This window comes from Macrotis lagotis, chromosome 8, assembly GCF_037893015.1.
Source record: "Macrotis lagotis isolate mMagLag1 chromosome 8, bilby.v1.9.chrom.fasta, whole genome shotgun sequence".
Taxonomy (NCBI): domain Eukaryota; kingdom Metazoa; phylum Chordata; class Mammalia; order Peramelemorphia; family Peramelidae; genus Macrotis; species Macrotis lagotis.
The window spans coordinates 27669426-27687665 of NC_133665.1; the positions used below are offsets into that span (position 1 = coordinate 27669426).

Here is an 18240-nt window from a genome sequence, read left to right on the forward strand (position 1 = left end):
ATATTCATATGAGAATAGGAAGTTTCCAAATAGTATCCCTTGACATTCTCTCATTATAGTGCTTCCAACAAGAGGCTCTAAATAAATATGATAGTGAGCGTAATTACCCTCAAGTCCATCATACTTTATCTCTGTACACTGCTCTTAATATAAATTATCTCAGATGCTCCCTGGATAGAAGCCACAAAATCTGTGTTTTTACATAGTTTTCTAAGAAGTTCAAGTGGCAAAGTCAAGAGAACATTATCAAAACTTTTATAGAATCCTAGAATGTTATTGCTAGAAAGGACATTGGAGAAGATCTAGTCCAATCCCCTCATTAATCAGATGAGAAACTCAGGCCCAGAAAAATGAAACATTTAACCTAAGTTCACACAAAAAGAAAATGCCAAATCTAGGACAATGCTCTCCTTGACTAACCCACACCCCAACACAAGTCCAGTGCTTGCCCCCCCACCACTATGCCATGCTAATCAACAACCATGAAAAGTAGCCTGCTGAGTGCTAGGCAAAAAATGGGAAACAGACCCAGCCTCTGTCCCAAAAGAGATAATAGTATTTTCTTCTCTACCACTGGCTAGTAGTGAAATTCTACAAAATTCACTTGGAATCTGGAGCCTGCCTATTTGAAAACTATCAAAAGACAAACCAACTTTCAACTCCATCTTAACTCTCTGCCTCTCTTCAGAGATTTAGAAAAGATCCATGGGAGCTTTGTGTTTCAAGTTTCCCAAGGAACTACAGTTATCCCATCCACATTCAGGGGTTGGGGGCACAATCTGGAAAATCTACATATAAATTTCTGGCACTCCCTTCATACCAGAGAAGAAGGCTAAATTATTATATTAAAAGGTAAAACATGTTGAGATTATAAAATACTATGTGTATGCATAATGCATCTTTGAGTTTCTAAACATTTTCTGTGCCATCTGCTGGTCTCTTTATGTTGTCTGTGGCTACCACAAAACTCCTCCCAAATTCCCCTTCACTTTATCAACCTGAAAAATATTGAAACTTAATGGGGAAAGTTGCAATGTGGAAGGGAAAACCGTAGTTAATTCTTATTAATCTGCCCCATGCTGCACCTTTAGGAGGAGTCCAGTGATGTGTTCCATATGATGTCTGTAGCAGGAGAAACTCAATAGCACTGTTATCCACTTTGGGAATGCAAGGTCTTCGGAAAATGATAAAACCACATGCTCTTAGAGACATGATCGACCTAAAAATTTAACAGAAAAGAAGTAGTTGAAGAAGGCACAGAAGAAGGAGCAAAACTTTTGGGAGACGGATACTTGTATTCCCTGCCATAACTAGGTTAATACCTAATATGCATACTGCACATGTATAATCATATCAAATTTCTTCCTTTCTCAAGGAGGGGGAGGGAGAGAATTTGGAATTCAAAATTTTAAAAAATAATGTTGAAAACTATTACATATTATATATATATATATATATATACACATACACACACACACACACACACATATATGTATATATGAGGCATTGAGCTCACCACTAGAGACACAAAAACAAAAATCAAAATAATCAAAAAGGCTTACATTCTACTAAGGTTACAACATATATACCCATGAGTAAATACAAAATAAAAAAGGAAGATATAAAGTAATTTGAGGATAGGGCAAATAGTTGGGAATGAAGGCAAATGATAAGAGGCTATACACCAAGAAAAATTCTGGTTTTGGCTGTCCCCCAGAACTAATTCCTAACTGTTCCTCCGCTCAGCTTTTCTCATCACAATGTATAATAGCTGATGCTCTTTCATCAATTGACTTGAGAATCTCAGTTGAATAGGCTTTGGAGGGGGCAGAGTAGGGGCTGTGAATTGGCGAGACATTTGATACAGTATTATGCTCCTAGCTCAAGTTACAGCTTCTCCCAGTCAACAACCTCAAATCCTGATGAAAAAGGAAATCCCACAATAGAATTCCTTTTTTATTTACAGGGCTAACAACATAGAAAACTGAAATGAGCTTACATTTAGGAGTCAAGAGACTAGATTCTAGTGATGTAGTGGAAAGGGGTGGAATTAGGAAACGAACTTGAAATGCACTTGAACCATGGCTCATCCATTTACTAGCTGCATGACTAGGAGCAGGTCTCTGAGTCTCCTTTTTCTTTGTTTCTAAAATGAGGAATACTCACAGTAAGTACTTCATATGTTCGTTGTAAGGAAAGGATAAGTTCCATAGAAATCAGGTTTTGTTTGTCTGCTCCTATGTCTTTGATCAGGTGTAAACTTAAGGCCTTCCTTCCCCATTCTGGGACTTATTTATTCATCTATAAAATGAGGATGTTAAACCTATATGACTTCTAGAATTCCTTCCAGTGCAAACATGGTCTTAGCTCTGATTTCAAAAAAATGAACTCTTCTTCCTGAGGATCCTAGTCTCAACATAAGTTTACTCATTTCTTAGATTTCTGGGCTGAAGAGCTCAGATTGAAACAGGCTAAATAGTTAAAATACAGATGATGAATGCAGGAGGGTCAGCAAGAGGACAATGAAAGTAAACCTTTAATTAGAAAGAATTTAGAGCACTATAAAAGGTAGTAAACAGATCTCTGATTTCTGGCATGGGAAGAGGGATCCAGCCCAAAACAATCTACATTACAGAGAACAGAAGTTATAGACCATGACTGAGGACAATGTTCAAAGAAAAATCTTCTATGAACTCCTCCCATTAGCCCAAGGGATCATCATACCTTTCATAGAACCTAGGTTTATAAGGAAAGGTCTGCAGGTGTCACTTGGTCCAAACATATCCTTTTACAAGTAAGGAAATCTTGTCAAAAATCATCCAGACAATAAATAATAAAGATTGCTGCCTAGAAGTTCCACCATGAACCATAATGGAAAATGGGGAGAAAGGTGTTATGGAAATCAAAAGGAAAAATCAAAAGAAAACAGTTCCTAAAGTAAATCAGTTTGTTATTTGCTAGGAAGATGCACTTGGATATCTTAGACAATCTCAACTTGGTTTTACTCTAGGCTTCTTCTATATAGAAAAGCAACAAAATCAAAGGAAATGCATTCTCTATTCAGATTGTCTACACTAATGAGTACAGGAACACAGGGGAATACAGAAAAAAATGCAGTTAAGACACATCTGCTTTAAAAAGATATAAATAATGTATGGTAGAGACAATTAACTGGAGCTGACAAAACATCTACATAAACAGGATATATGTGATGCAGGGTTCAGACAATTAACTATAGCAAAGAAATATCTATCGGAACAAGATAAAAGGTTCAGGATGTTTCTTCTGATGTACATTGTTATATATCTTGCTGATTTAGCAAACTATAGCAGTCCTGTACAATTACTTAAAACCATGGTTTTGAAACCATAGGTTCAAAGTTTGCAGAGTAGTTTACCTAGTCATTCTATTATGTCATATCATCGAATCTAATATCACCCCAGGTCTTCTCTGCTCATAGATGTACAGGGTCAAAAAGCGTCATATGTGTCCTTTGAAGACAACTAGTCTAAAAGAACAGTTAAAATAAATTTGCCCAAAGTTAGGTAGAGCTAGAACTGGGATCTGGGTAATCTGATTCCCTAACCAGGACTCACCATTGTCCTCAAATTAAATCTTTCACATAAATGGTACTCCCACACAAATCAGAATAAAATTAATATGTAAAAGAGAAACCGTGGGCTACTTACCAGCTAGAAAAGTCTTCACAGAATGGTAAAAGCAACTTTAAGAGTCATCCAAAGTAGGCCATGAGAAGATTGCTGAGGGAGAGGAAGGAAAGATTTTTTTGAGTTAGAAGTTGCAGAGTATGGGGCAGCTAGGTGAGCAGTGGGGGGCGGCTAGGTGGCGCAGTGGATAAAGCACCATCTCTGGAGTCAGGAATACCTGGGTTCAAATCCGGTCTCAGACACTTAATAATTATCTAGCTGTGTGGCCTTGGGCAAGCCACTTAACCCCACTGCCTTGCAAAAACTAAAAAAAAAAAAAAGTTGCAGCGTAGAAAGGTCTGTTGATGGCAATGCGGAGATACGGGAAGATTCTGAGCTCACAATGACCCTAGAAACCTTGAGGCCTATATGAGGAAGGAGGGTTTGAGGGAGCAAGGAAGGAGTCTTAGGAAGAGAGGGAGAAATGCTATTTTAATTAATTATTCATTAAAGATAAGTGCTTGGGGGGTGGCTAGGTGGCATAGTGGATAAAGCACTGGCCTTGGAGTCAGGAGTACCTGGGTTCAAATCAGGTCTCAGACACTTAATAATTACCTAGCTGTGTGGCCTTGGGCAAGCCACTTAACCCCACTTTTGCCTTGCAAAAACCTAAAAAAAAAAAAGATAAGTGCTGAACTCGATTGTTTCTATACTGCTGAAGGAATAAAATGTCATTTAAATTTCTCAGAAACAAAGGTACAGTCACCCAATCCCTGTTATGGCTTTGCAGGAGATAGGCGATGAAATATCAACATAGAGTTCATGAAAGAGATTGCGATTAAATAAGGCTGGAAAGAGTAATGGGAATCAGGATTACAGAGGGTCTCAAATACAAGAACTTAGAGAACGTGGGTCTCTCCTCATTTCTAGTCCAGTCCTATCTACTCCAGGAAACTAAGGCTTTTGTTGTTGTTATTGGTTTTGGGCTAAGAATTGAATGTGACCTTCCTGAATTCTAAGAATGCTTTGATACTTTGCAGCACAAACAATCCCTATTTCCAGGTTTGGAAATTCAGGAAGGCAATATTCTATAAGAAATGGCCTTGAGGACTCATTTTTGGTAAAAATTGCTAGAAAAAAATGGAAAGCTGTTTGACAGAAACTGGATACAGATCACCATCTCATGACTTTCATGTTATCTCATTACATGAGGAAATTAGAAGAGCAGGAAAAAATTACCTTCAGATCTATGGATAGAGGAAGAGTTCATATCCCATAAGTAAGAGAAAGGATCACAAAAGATAAAATTAATAATTTTGATCATAGAAAATTTAAAAGCTTTTGCTCAAACAAAACTAATGGCATTAGAAAACAGGTAATGGAGAAATAAATTTTTGTACCAAGTTTCTCTAATAAAGGTCTCATATCTAAGATATTTAAGGAATGAACTCAAATTTGTAAGACTAAGACTCATACTCCAATAAATAATTGATCAAAGGATATAAACAGACAGTTTTTAAAGGTAGAAGTATAAGAAATCAATGATCATATTAAAAAAATGCTCTAAATCACTAATAATTAGAGAAATGCAAATTAAAGGAACTCTGGGCAAAGGTGGCAAGAGGAAATATGAATATGTTGGAGGGGCTGTGTGAAAATCCCCATTGGTTTTCTAGCTATTCTAGAAAGCAATTTGTAACTATGTTCCAAAAGTTACTAAATTTGATAAATGTCATTTGACAATGCAATACTTCCATTAGGCCTATAATATAAAGAGATCAAAGAAAGAGTAAAGGGCTATCATATAGCAAAAATTTTACAGCAGTATTTTTTGAAATAGCCTCAGAATAGAAACTGGGGGTGCCCACCTATTAGAATGGTTAAACAAATTATGGTATATGAATGTATGTAAAGGAATATTATTATTCCAAAAGAAATTATGAAATGGAAGGCAGGTAGGTGGCACAGTGGATAAAGCACTGGCCCCAGAGTTGGGAGGACCTCAGTTCAAATTTGACCTCAGACAATTACCTAGCTGGGTGACATTTAACTCCATTGTCCTACAAAAATCAAAAGGAAAAAAATTATGAAATGAATAGGGGAAACTTGGGGAAACTTAGAAGACTGTTATGAACTGATGTGAATAGAACTGGAGAAAAATTATACAATTCCAAAAATTATAAAGAAAAATAACTTTGAAAGACTTCAGACTTTTTATGAATGTAATAATAATCCAGAAGACTAAGATGAAACATGCCATCCATTTCCTATCAGAGAAGTAATGGACTTTAAATGTAGAATGAAACTTTTTTGTACACAGCCAATGTGGGAATTTGTTTTGCTGGATTTATTGGAAGGATTTCTCTTTCTTTTTCCTTCTTTCCTTCCTTCCATCTTTCTTTCCTCCTTTCCTTACTTCATTTTATTGCTTAATGAGAACAATAGGAAAGTGAGATAATAAATATTTGTAAAAATAAACATTTTTTAAAAAATGTTTTTGGGGAAATTACATAAAAAGTTCCTAAATATCTTAAATTATCATAGAAAATAATAAAACAGATAAAACTTGTGATATAATTTTATATCTACTAAATTGGCAAAAATAATAAAATTAAACTTTGAGCAAAAGAGGTATACTTAAATTTTGAGTGAAGGCAGGTTTTCTTACAGACTGAAAATTATGAAAAGAGCAGGAATATTCAAAAGAGATATCTTAGTTTCCCTTTGTAATACACATGTTTTGAATTTATTGATTAATTTGTTTTTAATTTTTTTAATTGGGGAGTTCCTGGTATAGAAATGCTGACAATGGAGACTGGCAATATGTAATTTATGCTCTTATAGTGTTGCCTGGAGCACTGTTAAGAGACATTTATAGAGAGCACAGGATTGAGGGAGAACTTGAACCCACGTCTTTCTGACTCCAAGGTTGACCTGCTCTCCATTATAACCATGCTCTATAATAAAGTCTGGGCACATTACCAAAAAATCAAAACTGATACTTTATCACACAAGAAACTTCCTAAGAGATACCCAAAGAAAATTCTTTCCTGTCTACCCTTTGCACATTCAGGAAAACAGACTAATATAAAATAACAGAATAATTGCAATTGATAGAACATGTTACCTTACAATTTTAAGCTTGTGTAACAAAAAGACTGTGTGCTTAAACTGTTGATACCAAATATTGTACATTGCATTTGAGCCTTGTTTACATTATTGTAGTCATTGTGTGGACATATGTTCTTTACCTTATGATGTCACAATTCTGAATTATTCAGAGATTTAGCATTTAGCATTTCTTACGATCTATTCCATTTTATTTATATACCATAATTTGTCGTCATTTCCTAAGTATAAGGGATATATTTTGTTCCCTGCTTTTCATTATAGTAATGTTTTTATGAATATTTTTGTACATTTAGGTCTTTTCTTAAATATTAACTTCCTGAGGCATTTTACAGAAGAGTTGGACAATTCACAACTCCTCCAACTATGAATTGTTAGCCTGTCTTCTGACAATTCCTCCAACTTTGAATTTTGGTTGATAGTTTTAAGATGATCTCTTTGTTCTCATTTGCTCAAAAAACTTTTTTTTTCAATTAAAAGAAGGCAGGATTAATTAATTCATTAGAGATCTGTACTCTTCCTAAATTTATGTAAAAGCACAAAGTATATTTTGGGTCCTTCAAGGAGAAACCTAGTGAATTTCTGAGCAGTTCCATTTACATAAAAGTCAAAGCTATTTTTATTTGAGAATGTGTTTTTCTCAGGACCTTAAAGTTGAATATGCTGCAAAGACCCTGGGTACAGTCTGTTTTCACACTTTAACTCAATATAGGCTCACACCTCCTGAGTTTAGAGGCCTCAAATCAAATATGCAAAAATGCCCAGGCAAAGAATAGAGTAGGAGTGAACTCCATTAAGATCAGCATTTTTAAAATGTGGCTCTGTGCCCCAGAATAAATTTTTTTCTCCATAAAATTTAAAGTTTCTAGACTAGAAGTTTCAGAGAATTGATTTGGGGGGGGAATATTGGAAGAGACATAATAGAGTTGAAGGTCTCAGAAATGAAAGGGTTCCTTCATGAGCTGAATTTCAATTTGTCCCTTTTTGCTCCATTTTATTCTGACTCTTCAAATGCATAGTAATACAAATTTCAATCAGAAATAGGTTTCGGGGCAGCTAGGTGGAGTAGTGGATAAAGCACTGGCCCTGGAGTCAGGAGTACCTGGGTTCAAATCTGGTCTCAGACACTTAATAATTACCTAGCTGTGTGGCCTTGAGCAAGCCACTTAACCCTGTTTGCCTTGCCAAAAAAAACCCCTAAAAAACAAAAAGAAATAGGTTTCAAGCCCCTACATTAAAAGCAACAGTAGTATTCTATGCTAAAAGCTGAGAAGCTGAACCCCAGGATACACCTCATGTTACTCAATTTGCTGAAAGAAAAGTCAGAGGAACAATAAAAGCTAGACAGTGACTGAATCATCTGGCAGAGAAGCCAGTATTAAGTCCTCAGAGGGCAGGAGATCTCCAGGTTTGGTCACATGTGACCTCTTGCTAAGATACAACAAGGCTACTACCTTTTAAAAGTTCTATTATATCCTTACAAGCTATGGGACTCGGGTACTGCATTAATGCTCAGAATGATTACTATTATTTAGGGAAAAAATATGTATTTACTGAATCAGTGGCAAAATTATGAGGTAGGAAATACACATTTCTTATTCTTTCCTGGGAAAGAAGGGCAAAACAATAGCAATGGTCTGCCCCAGTGGAGCAACTTTAAATTCTGGTGCTGCAAGTCAGAATTTTGGAGTATTCCCTCCCCACTGGAACCCCAAGTCCTTCTTGTTAAAATCTTCCTCATGGTATACTCTGAGGCCACCAAGCATTTCAGACAGCTTGGCTGGTTGCTACACACATGCCTTCTGCTCCTGGATACAAACTGCTTTAATGACCTAACATGGGAATTTTCCTCACTGCCTCCGAGGTCCAATCCTCCTTCAGGTTACACTGCAGTGTCTTGTCAAAGTTGGTAGCCCAGTACCCTCTTTCCTCCACGTACCACATCCCCAAAAGGTTGCAAAGTGAGACTCAAGTAGTGATCCCAATCCTGGGAAATTAATTCAGAGAGAGCCCTAGACCTTATCTCTGATTATCAGTTACAAAGAAGAAGCCATCCTTCATTAGCAGAGTAAACTCTACTTGGAAAGTTTTACACAATTGAAAGAATTGCATTAACATTTTTAACCCAATGCCTTAGCTTTTATTCCTACAGACATAAGTTGGGGGAAGCTATTTGAAAATGGATGTATATAAATATCTTCAGCACAAAAACAAACTGGGGAAGAGAAAAGCTTTCATGCACTAGTGACATCTTCAGTACTGACCTTTCCAAATCTCTTCTCAGAGAAACCAAGCATGTAAACCATTTTTGTTATTTGGCTAATAAAATAAACATCACCTATAGATGGGTTTGAATAAACAAATATAATACAGACCAATAGCAGAGAAACTCCTGTAGCACTGAGGCTGGGCAGGAAACAGTTTCAGTAAAGACCACTAATTATGTAACAAGAGTGCCACCTACTGTACCATTTTGGAATCCAAAAGAAAAGCATCCCCCAAATGGGAATTTAAGAAGTCCTTTGGTTAATCTAACTTGTTTTATAGATGAGGAAATTAAGGCTTCCAAACTAAGATTAAATGGTTTGCCCAAGGTGTAGAGAGTCAGTGATCGAGTGGTGACTAGAATTCAAATAATTTCTACTCCAGGCTTTGCTTACTAATAAAGCTTTTTAATCTTTTACCTAAAAAAAACTTGCAATAGGAACGAATCATTTAACTCAAAGTTGACAGAAGTTTTCAGTATGTAAATTTTTTTTTTTTAACTCTGGCTTGTACCTATAACCCCTCTTTGGAAATATATTCCTTTTATCTGTCCTGATTGAAGTACCTTTCTCAAAGTCTGATTGACTGATGAGCAACATTGCCTCATAATCACTGTTGAAAATACATTCCCCTCTTCTGTCTCATTAGAAATACACTTCTCAAAAGTCACAAATAGCATCAAATTATAATCAATTTATACTACACTCTCTTTTCAAGCACCCTCTATAAACGTACAATCATCATGAGATAAGGTCATCATGTACAGTATAATCATTTCATGAACCATTTATAGCCTTCCCCTCTAAATACACTAGCTCCAATTGAAGCTTAAGGATCAAAGTAAAGCAAAATCCCTTCATGATCTATGTCCAGGCCCTCTAAGAGCACTCTCTCCCTCTATCGCTACAGAACTCCAGCTATAGCACTAACTAAAGTATGAAATAAGGCAAAATCCCTTCATAAGATATTTATATCCAACTCTTCTAAATATACTCTCTCCCTCTGACCTTACTATACTACAACCCTGGTTGTAGTATAGTATCTAGTAAAATCTAGTAAAGTAAAATCACTTCATAATTTAATTATGTACAGACCCTCCAAGTACTCTCCCTCTACCCCAAAAGAAACTATAACCCTCATAATCAACATCGCTTCATGACTCATTTAGACCCAAATCCTCTGAATATAATTCCAACCTTTATAATCAACTTTGCATCATGACTCAATTATTCCTATATCCTCTAAGTACAATCCCAATGCTTTCTAGGTCACCCTATTACCACACCCACTCTCTAAGTATGTTTCTTTTAACTGTCCTAAGAGAAATACAATTCACAAGATGTATTAGTTCAATGTTGTATAGGATGGATATAGTTTAATGTTTTTGACTAACTTTTCCTCCTTTCCATTTACTCTTTTTAATGTATTTCTTGAATCTTGTATTTTAAGACAGAATTTTCTGTTCAGTTCTGGGTTTTATCAGAAAATTTTTGGAAGTCCTCTATTTCATTAAAAATTCTTCTTTCCCCCCTGAAAGAATATATTGAATTTTGCAGGACAATTTTTTTTTCTTTTAGGTTTTTTTTTGTTGTTGTTGTTATTTTGCAAGGCAACGGGGTTAAGTGGCTTGCCCAAGGTCACACAGCTAGGTAAGCATCTTAGGCCGGATTTGAACTCAGGTACTCCTGACTCCAGGGTCAGTGCTCTATCCACTGTGCCACCTAGCTGCCCTCTAGGACAATTTCTTGGTTGTAATCCAAGGTTTTTTGCCCTCTGGAATATTATATCCCAGGCCTTTTGATCTGGTAAGTTCTCAGTAATTCTGATTGTGGATCCTTGGTATTTAAATTGTTTCTTTTTTGCAGTATTTTTGCAGTATTTTCTTGTTTAGCTGAGAATTCTGGAATTTGGCTATAATAGTCCTTGGAGTTTTTATTCTGATGTGTTTTTCTGACACTGTTCTGTGGATTCTTTCAAGGACTATTTTTTTTATTCTAGAATATTAGGGCAGTTTTCCACGGTAATTTCCTGAAAAATATTTTCCAGGCTCTTTTTTTGATCAAGGATTTTGAGTAGACCACTGATTTGTAAATTATCTCTCCTGTATCTATTTTCCAGGTCATTTGTTTTCCCTGAAAGATACTTAATATTTTCTTCTGTTTTTCAGTTTTTTGATTTTGTTTGATGGAGTCTTGAAATGTCTCAGAGTCATTAGTTTCAATTTGTCCAATTCTGATTTTTAGGGTTTGATTTTCTTCAGTTAGCTTTTGTAATTCATTTTCCAGCTGTTTTAGTTTTAGACGAATTACATTTCTTTTCCAGATGGTTAATTATATTTTTTGATGAGTTAATTCTTTTTCCAATTGGTCATTTTTACTTTGAGGGAGTTGCTTTCCTCAGTCAATTTTTCAGAATTTTCCTTGTATGGCTCTCATCTCCCCCCCGCCATTTTTCTTCTCTCTTCTTTGATTTTTAAAATCCTTTTTGAGCTCTTCCATCATGTTTTGGATATGAGGTCAATTCATAAACTCCCTTGAGACTTCTTCTGAGGGCATTTTTAATCATTCCTATCTGAATAGTAGCTTTCTATGTTAGTGCTCTTTTTTTTTGCTCATTTTGATGGCTGAGCTCTACTCCTGGGGTACAGGAAGTATGATCCCAAGCTTTCTGTACTGAGGCTGGGGTCTGATCCCTGGCTAATTGCTTACCAAGGTGTTGCCTGTTCAGAGATTTGTTTCCTCCTTCATGCCTAGGTTTTGCTTATCCCAACCCAGTATTGTCTGTTACCCCAGTGTTCAGATTTTGTCTGGGGTTGGAAGCCTCCCTGCTGGCCTTTTGGCCTGCTGTAACACTGGTTTGTTGAGTCTGGACCTGAGCTGAACTATGGCTAAAAGAGTCTCCCAGAGTCTTTCCAGGCTTTCCTGCTCACCAGCTTAGGCTGAGCAATGCTTCCCCTTTATCCCTGAAAAAGACAGACCTTTACTGAAGTGATGGGATCTGTGGCTTTAAGGTCTATGTAGAGACTTCATTTGAAGTTGTGTAGGGAAAAGCTCCAAGAGTATGCTGACTTTTCCCCGCCATCTTGGGCTTCGCCCCAGAAGTTTGTATAAATAACTCTTAAAGGAAGATCTTGTCTCCCATATTTGAATTTGCTCTTAAGAGCTTTCTTTTTACTCTATATCTCGGTTTTGGTTGTTATCGTTGTTCCCTTTTTTGCTCACTCTCCATTTATACAATGAGCCAAATGTTTCCTTAACATCAAAATTAATTTAATTACTCTCATGATATTTTTTCTTCTTCCTGTAATACAGACAAGTTCTAGAATTGCAGACTGTTGAGGGTGGAAGAAGATTAGAGATTATCAAATTAAAACTCATCATTTTATAAACAATCTGGTCCATTAAAAAGAATGATTTGTCCAAGTCATGTGGCTACTTAGTAACAGAACCTGTATTCCAATTTAGGTTTCTTAAATGTCACAGGGGTTCTCAAATGAGGATCCAATATATATATATATATATATATATATATATATATATATATATATATATATATATATATATATATATAAAAGTATGTCTATCACTGTACACACACATGTATGTATATACATATATAATTGTATTTCAAAATGATTACCAAATTTTAACACAGAGAATGACAGGTAGCACAGTAAATAGAGTGCTAGGCCTAAAGTCAGGAAGATCTGAGTTCAAATGTGGCCTCGCTTATTAACAGTGTGACCCTGAGTCAGTCATCTTCTGCCTCAGCTTTCTCCTCTGCAAAATGGGTTGAATAATAACAACTACCTCAGAAGGCTATTAAGTGGATAAAATTTGATTCATATTTTTCAAAGAGCTTTGCAAACCTAAAAGCTCCACAAAAATGACAACTATTATTGGTAACTAATATTTTCAACAATTGGTTTCCTTTATAATTCTATACATTTCAAAACTTCATTCTGAGAAAGGGTCCATAGACTTAATTTTTTAATTTTTTTTAATTTTAAGTTTTTTGCAAGGCAATGGGGTTAAGTGGCTTGGCCAAGGCCACACAGCTAGGTAATTATTAAGTGTCTGAGGCCACATTTGAACTCAGGTCCTCCTGACTCCAGGGCTGGTGCTCTATCCGCTGTGCCACCTAGCTGTCCCTGGTCCATGGACTTAAACAGATTATCAAAGGTGAATACAAAAAAGGTTAAGAACCCATGGTTTACAACGTTCTTTATGATATACCATGATAGGGGTGGCTAGGTGGCATAGTAGATAAAGTACCAGTCTTGGGAGTCAGGAGTACCTGGATTCAAATCCAGTCTCAAACACTTAATAATTACCTAGCTGTGTGGCCTTGGGCAAGCCACTTAACCCCGTTTGCCTTGCAAAAACCTAAAAAACAAAACAAAACATAATATACCATGATATTCCCCCTACTTTTCCCCCATCCTCTTATCTTTTCCACTCTTCAAAATTTGGTTTCCATCTATACCACACTACTGACATTAGTTTATCAAATATCATTAATCTTCTAATCAAGAAATACAAATTTTTTTTTTCAGCTCTCAACCTCCTGGGCCTCTCTGGATTATTTGATCCACCTTACTTCTACATATTTTCTCCTCCTTTGACATCATCCTGTTTTGCTGCTTTTCCTACTTCTTCAAAAACCATTCAACCTCCTCACTAGCATCTCATCCCTGTTCTTAAGTATACTCTTCATTTATCTTCTCTTTAGTAGCCTCAGATAAACTCAACACTCTTCTATTCCCTCTACTCAAATGACTCCAAATGTTTAGCTCTAGCCTTAACTCCCCCCCCCCCCCCCAGCTCTAGATCTATATCTCTTGCCAATTTAGAAGATTTTTACTAGGGCTTCAAACTTTTTTTCCCCATTAATATGACTTTATTTACACATTACTAAAATAGTTTTATTTAAGAATAAACATAATACCCCCTCCCCCACAAAAATATAGAACCTCATGAGAAATAAAGTAAAAGGGAAAAAAATGTGTTTCAGTCTGTGTTCTGATACCAGCAGGTCTGCCTCAGGTGGATCACATTCTTTTTTTTTTTTTTTTTTTTTTTTTTTGGTAAGGCAAACGGGGTTGAGTGGCTTGCCCAAGGCCACACAGCTAGGTAATTATTCAGGGTCTGAGACTGGACTCAAACCCAGGTACTCCTGACTCCAGGGCCAGTGCTTTATCCACTACACCACCTAGTTGCCCCAGATCACATTCTTTATCATAAATCCATCACAGAAGTTACTTCCATATTTTTCCACAGTTGCTGTTGCTGATTGTAATTCCTTCCATGTGTTCCTCCCCACTACCATATATTTTCTCTCTCCTTTCACTCTCTCTTCTAAAATGTGCTGTAGGGTAGCTGAGTGGTGCAGGGGACAGAGCACTGGCCCTGGGGCCAAGAGGCCCCAAGGGCACAATACCACCCCAGAGATCCAGCAACTACCTGGTTCTGTGGCCTGGGACAGGCCACCCAATCCAAGCCCCTTGCAAAAAAGTTAAAAAGAAAATGTGTTCTGACTATTCTCTCCTATGATCTACCCTCTCCTCTATCACCCACATCACCCCCTTCCCCGTCCCCCTTCTCTTTTTACTCTAGATGTCTATAGCCTATTGAGTATGTATGCTGTTTCCTCCCTGAACCATTTCTGATGAGAGTGAAGGTTCCCTCATTCCCCCCACCTTCCCCCCTTTCATATCATTGCAAAAAAAATTATCTTTTATACGAAATATCTCAGCCTATTCTACCTCTTTTCTCTTATTCCTCGTACATTTCCCTTTTAGTAACTGACTCCATTTTTACAATATATTATATCTTTAAATTCAGCTCTCTCTCCTGTGCTTCATCTATAAAAGCTAGGACTTCAAACTTGATGTTTTAAATATGTTTTATATATTTCAAATGTTTATGTTTTAAATATGGTTTAAATGTTAATATGCTTTAAAAGAAACCTATTATTCTATTTGCCTTAAATATGGCACCACTATTCACTCCCTCCATCTTTCATGTTTGTAATCTTGGAATCATTACAGAATCTGGTCATGTTTTGCTTTGCTCAAAAATCTTCATATTGCTTATTAGGTAATCTTCAAACTGTTGCCTGGCATTCAACGTGCATAACATTGTGGTACCTGCTTAGTTTTCCGGTTTTATGTCCTCAGTAATTTCTACATTCCAACCAAATAACCAACTTGTTATTCATGTGCTTGTAGAACTTAGTTCCCATTTTTCCCTATTTCTGGAATCATTTCCTTCCTATCTACTGAATTTCTCTCTCTTAAAATTCAATTCAAATACTAGCTCTTCTGTCCTAATCGCTCCAGGAGGTAACCTTCAGATCTCACAAAGCACTTTCTTTGTACTTCTCTAATGCACTTACATATTATGGACAGTGAGATATTGTTAGCCTTAAAAGAATGAGAAAAAAAAGTCTCCTGTGTGTTGGGTGAATCCTACATAAAGACTATATGGATATGAAACTGTGAAATATTTTGTAAAGAGATGTTTTAATTTGTACAGATAATGTCATAATATCCATCAGCGTAGTGCTATATTTGACTGTGCATATATATATGTAAAAATTGCTATACAGATATATTTATATGTGTCTATCTCAGATCCTCATATACTGTGCCTGCAAGCTTCATAAGAGCAGAGATTTGAAAAAAAGTTTTATTAAAATCCTCCCTCTTTTTTTTTTTTTAAATATCAAAGTCCTTTCTCAGTAGTCAGGAAAATTTACTTTTTGGTGGTATTTACCAACAGGTCTTAAATCCGGATGTTTTCCTTTTTTCCTCTCTAATCTTTCCACTTTGATGATCTAATCTACTTTCATGGTTTCAAAGATCATTTCTAATGCTGTTGACACACAAATTTTTTACTTCCAATTTCAACATTTTTTCAGAATTTCAGGCTTTTATTTACCGTTATAGGACTTCAACCTCAACCAATTGGAACTCAAGATCTTTCTAAGCTTATAAAACTGCACCCTCAATTCTCTAGGAATAGTGCTATTACTGTTACAGTTTTCCAGCCTTTCTGCCTTTCTAATCTTGACTCCCAACAAATTCAATGAGCTGCAAATTCCATTTATTTTTCTAATTTATTTGTTTTTTAAATAGTCCACTGTTTCTAATTTAGTTACATCTCTGGCACCCAGCCTCACCTCTCCAATCTCTTTCAATCTAATCTTTCTTTAGACTTTCATCTTCACTTATCTTGATGATTACAACCATTTCTCACCTGCTCTTCCTTGCTCCATGAGTGGAATGTTCCATCTTAGGAGTTAATATTGTTAGTGAAGTGCTCTCAGGGTTAAAAATCATTAAGACAAAGACAGACTATTACCCTTAGACTATTCTTAGAAGAGGGAGAGACCTTGCATTCCCAGTCAGATACCCTCCCGATTTTGCTAGGGAGTGAAACAGTAGACGATTTCCAGAAAGACCTTGCATTGATTCTGTTAGGGAGGGAAATAGTGGAATACTTCCAGATTAGAGACCTTGCAGTCTTAGTTAGCCACCTGTTTGATAATAGACTGAGAGAACTGCAGCCTGCCTTCTCTTGTTTGATAAGTGCTAAACTAAGAAGGCCTTGCATACCCAGACAATAATTCATTTAACAGAAGGTCATAGAAATCTTCTGATACCCTTGCCATCTGGATGATGAGGTAATATATTTTATGAAAACCTTTCATTCTTCTCTTTGTCACTGGGTATATTTTTCCCTTAAAGATTGTAACTCTGAAAACCTTAACCAATCAGGTTGGAAGAGAGGTGGTGCAGTGGATAGAGCACTGGCTCTGGAGTCAGAAGTACCTGAGTTCAAATCTGGCCTCAGACACTTAAAAATTACCTAGATGTGTGGCCTTGGGCAAGCCACTTAACCCCCACTGCCTAGCAAAAACTTTAAAAAAAGAGGGGGGAACATCATGCTAGGCCACATAACTTGCTTGACTGTCACCTCAGGGCAGCTCCTTGATCTTGAGGTTTGGGGGTGTCCTTTTCTCAAGAAAAGCCAAAATAAACTTTCCTTTTTGCTCAGAGGAGTCTACTTTTTTTAAATGGATTTTTATCCCACACATCCCTTATAAAGCCTCTCCATTAGATGCTTCGGTGTTGTCTGTAATGCACTAAGATTACACTATTCCTCTACCCAAAAAACTTTAATAGCTCCCTAATGTCTTCCAAAGTATAAATTTCTGTTCCAATCGCTTGAACTTCTCCACAATTTAGCTCCAGCTTGGCTCAGACTATTCCCCTTCCCAAATTCTATATTCCACTCCATTTGGTCTCTTCTTCAATGACAGTTATCTTTGCACAAATCATTTCCCTTCAGCAATAAATCCTGAAAGTTCTCACTTTCTCCAAGGTCAAAGGAGGCTTCTCCCGGCTCAAAATTCGCAGCTCTCTGTCTGGATCTATCTGGATCGCATTTTTTCCACTCTGGTGTTAGTTATTAGCGAGTTCGACTCCCCTTCCCCCAACCCCTTGGCGAGCCAACTCTCCTCCTACCTGCCCGGCAGTGCTCTGGAGGGGGCCCTTCACGGAAGGGACACGAGCCCAGGTCCCCTCTCGGGATCCACCAATCAGGTGGGGGCTGAGGGGCAGGTGGGTCAAGGGTAAAGGTCACAGGCTGGGGCAAAGGGCAACTTCTCGCCAACAACGACTTCCATATCCCGGCCCTCTGGGAAGTGGAATTCCAACGGACTCATTCAATTAACCGTGATTAAAGTGGGGCAATGCAGTGCTAGACGCTGAGCAAGCAAATACAAACAAAACGGGTTCTACCTCCTGCCCTCCAGAAACTTACATTCTATTAAAGGGAAACGACATACATTAGTAAGTTACAAAATGCACCATAAAGATTCAGTATTTTCTTCATCCCCGGCCCCTTCGGGCTGGATCATTCCTTAATGTCTCAGATTCCTCTTAATTCGCATTTAATAAAAGTAGCGCTTTACAATGATGCTAGACCGGTAAACCCCCCCCCCCCGCCCCCCCCCCACCCCCGTCCGGCCTCCAACAACAACCACCTACCTCCAGGACCTGCGGGCGTGGGGAGGAACTAAATGGGAAACTGGCACCTTCCCTACCAATCACTAAGTTCAATTGAGATAAAGACTGTCCAACGTCCAATAGGTCTCGACTCTGGGACATGGGTAGCTATCGCGAGATTTTCTC

At 37.2% G+C, this 18240-nt stretch overlaps 2 protein-coding genes across 10 annotated transcripts in view; one reads left to right on the forward strand and one right to left on the reverse strand.

The window, feature by feature from the left end:
• Nucleotides 1-18240, forward strand: part of KIF24 (kinesin family member 24) — a 117109-nt gene that overhangs the window by 25606 nt on the left and 73263 nt on the right. The gene's annotated exons all lie outside the window — the stretch shown is intronic.
• NUDT2 (nudix hydrolase 2) overlaps nt 1-18240 on the reverse strand; it is an 83240-nt gene that overhangs the window by 6722 nt on the left and 58278 nt on the right. For 4 of the 8 annotated variants that reach the window (XM_074196597.1, XM_074196600.1, XM_074196601.1 and 1 more), the window contains exons 2-3: nt 3690-3761; nt 1086-1219 (exon numbers count right to left, since the gene is read on the reverse strand). In XM_074196597.1, the coding sequence (XP_074052698.1) occupies nt 1086-1212 (127 nt within the window). In that variant the 5' untranslated portion in view covers nt 1213-1219; nt 3690-3761. Of the gene's footprint in view, nt 1-1085; nt 1220-3689; nt 3762-17418; nt 17544-17571; nt 17596-18096; nt 18204-18240 lie in introns of those variants that run through there. The other 4 variants (XM_074196596.1, XM_074196603.1, XM_074196598.1 and 1 more) reach the window with 4 other exon arrangements.